General features: G+C 42.3%; 1 gene segment (V, D, J or C); it reads left to right on the top strand.

Annotated features, from left to right (window-relative positions):
* Nucleotides 1–7,204: 7,204 nt before the first annotated feature.
* Nucleotides 7,205–8,562, top strand: LOC103680418. The segment is given in 2 exon segments: nucleotides 7,205–7,371; nucleotides 7,549–8,562. Coding segments are annotated over 2 exon segments (546 nt in total).
* The last annotated feature ends 1,479 nt before the right edge of the window (nucleotides 8,563–10,041 follow it).

Here is a 10,041-nt window from a genome sequence, read left to right as displayed (position 1 = left end):
GGAGCGTAGGCACTGCTCTCACAACAACTGAACCGGAGGGTTATCGGGAATCGGGGCTGGCAGGGGCAGGGGGTCACTGCTGGAGGAGCCTGAGGGCTGTGGAGGGGGCGCCCAGTGCCAAAGCGCCGGTTGAGGCTCTGTCCATCCTGCAGCTTCCATGAGCACCCAGTGTGCTTTGGAAATGAGGAGGTCGTGGAATATAGGTGAGGTTCAGTGGGGTGGAACCCGGAGCCGACGACCAGGAGAGAATTCTTGAGACGTCTTTGGTGCAAAATGGGTTTGATGCAGGACCCGTGGCAGAAGAGCTGCTGCCCGGCTTGTGAGGGTGCTGATGACAAGACTATGGGGTTGGGGGAAGGTAAGGAAAAAGGGAGGTTGAGATAATACTTGCATATATTAAAGAAGACTCCCAAGGTACAGAGGCCTTGCCATTGTCTAGGGAAGGTGGTTTTGCCCTCTGGCAAGGCATGAACATTAAGACGGTTGGGAACTTCCTGGAGGAACATCTCGTATCCCACCCAGGAGTGGGGGGGCGGGAGGTTGCGGGGTGTCAGCTTATGCTTTGTCTTCAGCCAGCCTTCTGCTCCCTCATCAGAGAGTGTATTCCGGCATTCAGGCTCCATTGCTGAATAAGCAATGAAAATCCAGCAAACAGAAAGAGGGCTACTAATTTAGGCCAGGGCAGAGGAGGAGGAGCAGGGACTAGGTGGACCCGAGAATTGTGAATAACACACACGATCCCGCTTTCTTATCACCCATTTTCTTTTTATCTCCAAAAGCCAGAATGAAGCTGGAGATTAAAACAAGACAATTTGTTTCATATTTCTATAACTTTGGGCTTTCATGTATCCCTATTTTTTAGCATCAAAGACCACTATGAGCTTTCATTTATTGGTCTAGAAATTGTTTTTCTTCTCTAAGCCATGCCTATACCTCGTTTAAGATCAGAAACTCAAGGATCAGAAAAATAAAAGCAAAGAAAGAGGCCAAAAGAGAAGAGGCGGTGTACCTACGGGCAGAAGCAGGTGGAGAAATAAAGGGGAAAAGAAAATGGCAGAGGATTGAACTGAAAATCATTGTCTCCATGAGTCTCTCCGCAGTAGCATCGGTAACATTTGGGGCCAGGGAATTTGGGGTGAGGGGCTGTCCTCTGCATTCCGGATATTTAATAGCATCCTCGGCTTCTACTCAGTAAATGCCAGTGGCAACCCTTTCCCTTCCCCTGTTGACAATCGGAAACATCTCCAGGCATTGCCAGATATCCCCTGGGGAGCAACAGTCCTGATTAAAAACTAATGATCTGTATGTTAAATTGATAAAGCGGAAATTTTCAGGAGATAGACAGACAATGGATAGAGAGAAATGATAGATATTTCAGATATTATATATATATGTCCTAAAGGTTTTTGCTCTACCAATTTAACTTATAGGCTATTTAAAATTCACTTCCTCAGTCCTTCTCATATACATACACACACACACTCTTCATATATATTTTATATTTTATATATATATGAAAAGGACTGAGGAAGTAAATATTTTCCTTTTACTACTATGTTGTAGTTCTTATTTCTATAGTGTTCCTATATACTGAACTATTATTATATCATTTGACTTTAATAAATTCAACAAATAAAATATATGGAATATAAAAACAGAAATTGGTTATATATATTTGTAATATTTATGTGTACTTATATGTAATGTATATATAATTTATATGTAAATATATATATAACAAGTCATTCACAACTTAGATAAGTTTCTCAGTCTGATCATGTGTCAGGTTTCAGTTTGGTCAGTATCTCTTACTCATAGTATATAAACTATTTCTCATTCCTCCACTCAGCTAACATTTCCCCATTTTTCACACAAATTATTTTACATATACTCAGAGTTTAAAGAAAAAATATTTTTAAAATGCAAAAAGGCAACTCTTCCATTATCCCCAACACACACACGCACACACACACACATGCACACACACACATGCAAACACCCTGCAGTGTGCGGAAGGTGCCCTAAGCCACAAGGAGGTGGAGCTCCCACTACAAAGTTGAGTGACAGTGCTTAGGAGTGGCTGCTGTCACATCTATATCATGACACTGATGGGTTACAGGAACAAGTTAGCTTCAAGCTCATGGTATGACACATGCCACTATTTAAAGGGACTTGACATCAAGGAGTGTCCATACAACAAGAGTCAAGAACCATGCAGACACAAATGGGAATCTTGCTGGGCCTCCTGTGGATACAGATTTGCTGTGAGTTAAGAACATCCAGCGGGAACCTGAAGACATTTCACAACTGAATTTGGGAAGAAACAAGGGTGGGAAGGAGAAGTGGAGGAAGAGAGAGAACACCAGTCTCTTGGGCTATGTCCTCTACCATGACGATGGAAGCTAGGGAGAGTTTTCCTACACTTGGAAACAGCTAGTCATTTTGCAGTGACCATCACCTATGCCTATTTTTCTTTCTCAACAGGGGTAAGAGCACAGATGAAGGTGGAGCAGAGTCCTAAGGTCCTGACCCTCCAAGAGGGCAGAAATGCCTCAATGATGTGCAATTGTTCTAGCTCCATGACCAGTGTGCAGTGGTTCCAACAAAGCCCTGAAGGACGCCTCACATCCTTGTCGTACATTGCTTCTGGAATGCAGCAAAAAGGAAGGCTAATTTTCACAGTCAATACCAAGGAACGTAACAGCCACCTGTATATCACAGACTCCCAGCCTGGGGACTCATTCACTTATTTCTGCGCTGTGGAGGCACAGTGCTCTCCAGACACCTGCAGCCTGCACATGAAGCCATAGCTCACCCAGCCCACGGAGTAGGAGCAAGGGCCCAATACGATTCGCATTGCACGTCCATTGCCCTGCATCTCCTGACCCACGCAGAAAGCATTTCTAAATGCACCACAACTCAGCACTATGGGGCAGGCACCGGGATGGTTCATCCTGAGATCTCTGTGGCACTGTGTTACTAGGTAAATACTGCAGATTGATCATCAGATATGAGATATATCTGATTCTCTTTCTGGACAGGAATGAGCGGTCAACGTCAATGTGGAGCAGAGCCTCCCGCTTCATCTCTATGAGCAAGAAAGCACCAATCTCACCTGTATCTCTTCTGCATCTTTCTAGCTTTCACTGGTACAGACAGAACCCTGAAAAAAGCTCCAGGATCCTTTTTCTGATATATTTAAATGGGGAATAAAAGGAAGAGAAATAAACGAAGGACCACTATTAGTATGAAGGATGGGCAGAGCTTTCCGCATCCCAGACCAGAGATTCAGCCTCCTACTTCCACGCAGTGGGCGCATAGAGCTTCCCACCCGAAGCCTGAACCCAGGCGTGTGGCTGCAGTCCCCGCGCCCAGCAGCACGGGAGAGATGTTTGCACGCTCTCGCTATCTTCTAACGTGGTGTGGGGAAGGGCACACTTGATCAAAGGGATTCCACTTTCCAAACCCTTGGAAATGCTGATGAGTATTCAACGTAGTGACCGTCTCTGTCCGAAACTAAACCATGCCTAACCTCCTAATCTCTAAGTCGGGGAACCAGTGACTTAGCAAATCCAGTTAGCAGATCCCTCAAGCCCAGTTATAAGGCTTATGTTATGCGGGTATTTTCACCCTGAAAGCTGTTTTCTCCCCACCCTAAATGATGCTCGTGTATGAAGGGAAGTCATAAGAAAGTCAAACCTTAGACATAAAGTGTCAAAGAAAGAGCAACGCTCTGCTCTGTAATCCTTCTCTTGTCTTTTGTTCCAACTTCGTACAGTGCATTTAATTGTTCGCTCTGTTCATATTCAGTAGTATTTATTGATACCATTTTCCTCTCTGTTAGTGTGTGGGAAGCCATTGAAAAAAATCTAGTTTCCAATGACAGATATGCTGTAGCATTTTGGGCGAGTAAGTCACCGTTTTTGTACCTCAGAATCCTCATCTAGCTGGGGACGGTGTTTCCCGCCGCCATGACTCGTACTTCCACACATTCAATCGTCCAGCAGATATTTATTTGAGTACCTGTGAGACCTGGATAGGGAGCTTTGACTAAATGAAGAGTTCCTTTCCTCGTTGAACATACAGTTGAGCGGGGAGCACATTTTTGTTATCATAAAGTTCCTGTAAACGAAGAGAAGAACTGAATTGGGAGAGAAAAGGATATTATGAAAACAAATACATGTCAGTCAGAGATCGCTTTCTGGGCTATGTGACCCCCCAGCCTGAAACCTAACCGTCTAATAGGAGTTCATCAAGCTGAAGGATGGAAGAGGGTAGGGAAAAGTGCTCCGGGTCAGGGAAAAGTGCAGGTGGTGTGTGTGTGTGTGTGTGTGTGTGTGTGTGTGTGTGTGAAGCAAAGCAGATCTTGGCAAATTTGAGTCCTAAAATATAATTTGCAAATGATAAGACAGTGTGCATGGGTGACTCTTATGCTAGGAGGGACTTAAAATAAACCAGATCCTTGAAATGCGTTGTCTGTATATTATAAGGTGAAGGGTACAGGGGGCACTCAGCACGCCTACATACTCACAGAGCACGGAGAGGGATAGCTGCATTGAGGACTAATCAAAAGAATTGTGAAACTAATGAATGATAAGCAACATTACTTTTCTAGAGACCCTGATTCCTTTTTAAATGCAGAAAGCATTTCTAAATAAGACACACAGGATATGCTAAATATGATACATAAACATGACACATTTTGACTAGTGAATAAAATGGACAATTGCCTTTAAAAGAGAGGAAATATGTGAGTGTTATCTTAAGAGAAAAAGATTTTCTGGTTCTTGCAGTATAGCTAATAGTGGAATTATCTTCTAGCTGTAAACTACTATATAATTGGAAAACACATGAAAGAAGTGTTTTCGAGGAGTGCAGACAGTGAATGCTTGTGTTGGAAGAAAGCAAGCCTGCAAAGGGACTCCCATGTGTGCTCAGCATTTCTCTCCTGGGGGTGTTTTCTACACCTCAGCACGAGGACTTGGAGCCCCAGCGGAGAGCAGGAGCCTTGCTGAATGGCGAAAACAGAGATGAGAATCAGCGTTGTTATTATAACTGGGACCGGCGGGAAACCGGTATTGGAGAGAAATGAGCCTCATATAATAGGACTGTGACATCAGTATAGGACCTTTTCTGAGCCTACACGTAAACTGCGCATGCACAGAGAGAGACATCAGAAAGCCTGGCAGAAAACAGCGTCTGAGGGTGTAAAAGCTCTAAGGAGATTTCAGAAGTTGCTCTATGCTGGGGAGACATTGGATCTCTGGGCTTTCCAGAGCAAAGAGATCTTGCTCAACACCTTAGACTTTCAATTGAGTCACCAGAATAAGGACCGAACACTAAAAGTAAGTGTTGTCACCTAAAACAAAAAGAAAATTAAAAAAAAAAAATCTCTGCCCTAACAGAGATTGAAGCCAGCCCCACGAAATCTAAGTGATTTACTAGGAATTTAACAAAGTTAACATTTTTTAGAGGGAGACAAAATAATCCAGTTTCTACGCATTATTACATTATGTAGCATACAATAAAAAAATACTAAAAATGTCATGAAGCAGGAACAAGGGTTACGTAATGGATAGATGCAGACCCAAATTGATTCACATTTGAAATTCACACACAAAGATTTCAAAATAAATATGACTACACGGTCCAGCCCTTTCTCCTGTTGCTGACTCTGTTGACCAACCCCCACCATCCACCTGGCAACGGACCCATGGAGATGGTAGCCACATGGGGCAGTAGCTTCCCTAGATTTCTCCATAAACTTCCCCTCCAGTCACACTTCCCCAGCTAGACGTGCTTGGTTCTTAGATTGGTTAGGGAGTCCTTCTCTGACTATCCAACAGCCCTTAGACCTTCATTTCTGGAGCTCACTTCACAACTGTGTAAGATCAAGTTCCTGTCATTAGCCCTTATCCCACAGCACTTATCGTAACCTTGCTTCACTGACTGTACCCTGATATCCTGGGCAAGAACATAAATGAATAGAATGAGAATCTTTTTCATTTTTAAGAAATGTGTGTCTAGATACCGACTGGAAGAACTAATCATCAGAAACTTAGCATATGTGCTTCCTAGAGCCACCATGACAGAATAACCATTGTTTTCCTCAGTAAGGGCTCTTATGTATCATGCCATGTTGTAAGGATGTAACTACACATTTGTCTTTTAATTTAGACCACCAGGTATTTAAAATTGAAGATTGTTCCAGAATCGTTTTTGAAACCTTAAACCCAGCACAGTGGCAGGGACCACATAGAAATGAAATACATGTTGATAAAATACAAAAATACATGAACGAACCAGAGAACATTCTTTCACTGAAACTTCACATTTCAACTATATAATATGAAACAAGGACAACTTATCAGATTGTCCTGAATTGGATAGTTAGTGTGACTTCTTGGAATGTTAGTTTCATTATTATTCGAATAAAAAATTAAAGTGTTTCTTCCCATATAAAATATGCACTGGAAATTGTTTTGTTTTGTGTTCTGTTGTCTTTGCTCAAATCAATTCCAAAACATTATTTTGAGATTTATCATTAGCTGCAATCACTAGTTGCCCTACTGATTTAACATCGAAAGCACAATAGATTCTTCTCGCCTCTTCCATTGGATTAAACTGGGGAGACGTACACTACATATAGACCAAGAGTGAAGGCAAACAAACATGTTGCCTTTTGGCATCTTCTGGTGCCTTTCACGTTTACGGCTTCCTGCCATTTCTAAACTTTACAGGATTATGTAATGGTTTCTCATTTGACAATACAGAACACACAAAATAATCACATCTAAGTTCTAAGAGAGACGTTGCAGCGGATGATTTAATACAGAGGATAAATTTTGTTGTGTTGATCTGTGTTTTTAAGAGAAGTGTCCAGAATTTATATCAGCGTTAATTGCCTTGTGGCATTTGTTAATTCAGAGCAAATATGGACAGCTCTGAAGACCATGTTAGAACGCAATTACATTAAAGGCTAAGCTATCAAACTCCCCGTATTCTAAATCTGTAACCATGGTAAAGACAACATCATACCCTGTGTTCTCCCCAAACACCATCAATCTCTTATTCTAACATTTTTATGGGGGAGGGATTGCAAGTTGATCTTTAGGAAACAGAAATACATTTTCAGAATTTTTCTACATGAGGACTAAAGGGGGCAGTGCTTCCTTTTACAAAGATGAACAGTTAAAAACAGGGCAGCTCATACTGGAAATAGAAGGCTCTGTGGAAGGAAATGAATGAAGTGCAGGAAGTTGAAGTCAGATTTATGGTTGCTTGGGCAGAAGAGAAGACAACCTGTGTCCACGGTAGAAATGGACAAGCTCCTGGGGGCATCGCTGTTGATTCTGTGGCTTCAGCCAGACTGTGAGTTCTGGGCGGGAGGTCTGAAAATAGTAGAAAACTTCCATGAGGCGCCACAAGGCTGGGAGATGGGATCATTGGGAAGTTGTGTTTTATTTTGCATTGTGTTCTGGCTCATGATGTTTTTCTGTGGGGACTTAAAGAATAGAATTTAAAATCTGTTATTCTCTTTCCAAACAGGGGTGAATGGTCAACAGAAGACGGGTGACCAGCAGCAGGTCAAGCAAATTCCGTCCCTGAACGTGCAAGAAGGAAAGATTTCTATTCTGAACTGTGACTACAATAATGATTTATTTGATTACTTCCCGTGGTACAAAAAATACCCTGCTAAAGGTCCTGAATTCCTGATATCGATATTCTCAGTTACGGGTAAAACTGAAGATGGAAGATTCACAGTCTTCCTCAACAAAAGCGCCAGACGCCTGTCCCTGCACATCGCAGGCTCCCAGCCTGGAGACTCAGCCTTGTACCTCTGTGCAGCATGTGCACAGTGCTCTCCAGGCACCTGCAGCCTGTACCCCAACCTGCAGCTGGCTCCTTGCCTCTTTGGGGTCTCTACTGGGAGGCACGTACTTGCTTCCAGTTACACACAGCAGTAAGAGAGGGTGTGCTTTAAAGTAGGAGAGTGGGCCGAGCTTTAAGGAAGACTAGATACGTAGCAAGTCCTACAAATGAGTTAAGGTCATTCCTTGGGTTTTAGGGTATCAAAAAGTCTAATCATTCTCCCTTTTCACTTACAGAGAGGGGGTACTACTTAGCTGAAGCACCCATCTCTGGTGATGCTTTGATTCCACTAGACCCTGGAATGAAAATACCATTTCCCCTGTAGCTTCGGGGAAAACATACACTTGAAATGGGGAAACCGGGGTCCTACTTCAAGTTCTCCCAGTGAATATTTGTGTGCCTTTCAGTACTAGCAATTATGTGCTTCATTTTTGTGTCAAATGAACAAAATAATACCTCATCATCACTTCCGGATAATTGTATCTTTACACTAAATGCATTTGAGAATATACATGTTGTAAGTCATAATCATGTATTTGTTTCATCACTCACAAGATACTTCCAGGCACTGCTTCAGTAAATCACTTACTGTGTGTCCTTTTCCCAAGGAAGACACTGAACTATTTGACACGCTGTCCATCAGGAAATGTGCTGCCCTGGGGATCATAATAAATACAGGCATGTCATGAAGCTGGCCAGCCGCAAGGCTCTTGTTTTGGGGAGCCATCCCGATTCCCAGATGAGATGGATACATCACATTTGAGCATTTAGGGTGCAGTTCAAAGTGTGAAGAACCAGGCCAAGGTCATTCTAAGAATTCAGAAGACATAGAAATATCCCAAACATCCCAAATATCCCAAATGTTTATTAATCAGGAGTCTCCAGTAGGTCGTCATTCAAATAAAAACACAAGCAGTTTGCAGCTTCAGACTTAAGTGATCTAAATGGCCCAAGTTCCTTACCTGGGATTCCCCTTTCCGACAAATAAGTAGTAATGAAACGAGCATCATAGCTAATAAAAAATACCCTGATGTTTTATATTCCAACTTCCCCACTGTCGATTTGTATGACCTTGGCATTTTTATTAATCACTCAGGTTGCTGTGAAATACAGGCTAGAACTAGATGATATTACTTCCTTACAGCCTAATGAGGATGGGATTCCACTCAAACGTTTACTGACCACTGGTTTTATGCTTTTCACGTACGTGATGAATCGAAGGAAATTAGTCAACCTGAATTTCTATGAAAAAATTTTCTTCTTTATGCCTTGAATTCTCAGTCCCTTAAATGTAGAATTTCAAGCTGAAAACAGAAAAAAAGATGCCAGCTACCAAAAAGAAAAAGAGAAATAGGATGAGACACCCATGGCTCTCCTGAGAAAACACGAGACTACTTGTGCACATAATGTACGTGTCGTGTCGTGTCGTGTGTGTACGTGTGTGTGTAATCTTTGCAAAGGAGTCTTCTCCCGATTCATCACCAAAAAGCTAAAGGCATTCCTGAGATACCTTTCTAAGAAGAAAATCAGGTGGCCCTCCAAAGTGGTCCCTGAGTTAAGAAGCTATATTACACAGGAGATGATTTCAATAGTCATTCCATTTTGGATGGGCTCAGAGAGTCCCGATCTCTGGAACCGTGAGACATCTAACCGTGGAGTTGGTACAGAGCTCACCGGAGAGCCTACCTATTTATTCTATTGCAATGAAATATAGCCTTATCTTCTCAAAGCCACACCACAGGCTGTTCAATGAAGTACCCACTTCTGCTATTTCTGTAAGCAATTATTACAGTAATACTGCATAACTCTAAACCTCGGAAGCTTAAAACAGCAAATTATTTCACTCATAAATTTGTGAATGGATAATTTACACTGGAGGCAGATGAACACTTCTGGGCGTGGCTGAGCTCACTCTTATGTCTGAAGATCAACTGGCTGGTGGCTGGTCTAGAATGGCCTTGTCTGGGGTAACTAAGACTACTCCACTCTTCTCTACTCGCCTTATCCTCCAGCAGCCTAGGTCAGGCTGCTCTCAGATTTTATTCATTCAATCAATCAACAATTATTCATTGAGTACCTACTAAATTCTATATGCATGTTACATGCTGGGGAAAAAAGAACTATGAGAAAATAAATAGTATCTTCTCTCACTGAATTTTTACTCTAAAA

The sequence above is a fragment of the Ursus maritimus genome, unplaced genomic scaffold, assembly GCF_017311325.1.
Source record: "Ursus maritimus isolate PB19 unplaced genomic scaffold, ASM1731132v1 scaffold_50, whole genome shotgun sequence".
NCBI classification, from domain to species: domain Eukaryota; kingdom Metazoa; phylum Chordata; class Mammalia; order Carnivora; family Ursidae; genus Ursus; species Ursus maritimus.
The sequence above is the reverse complement of the archived record's forward strand: the minus strand, read 5'-3'. Positions and strand labels throughout refer to the sequence as shown.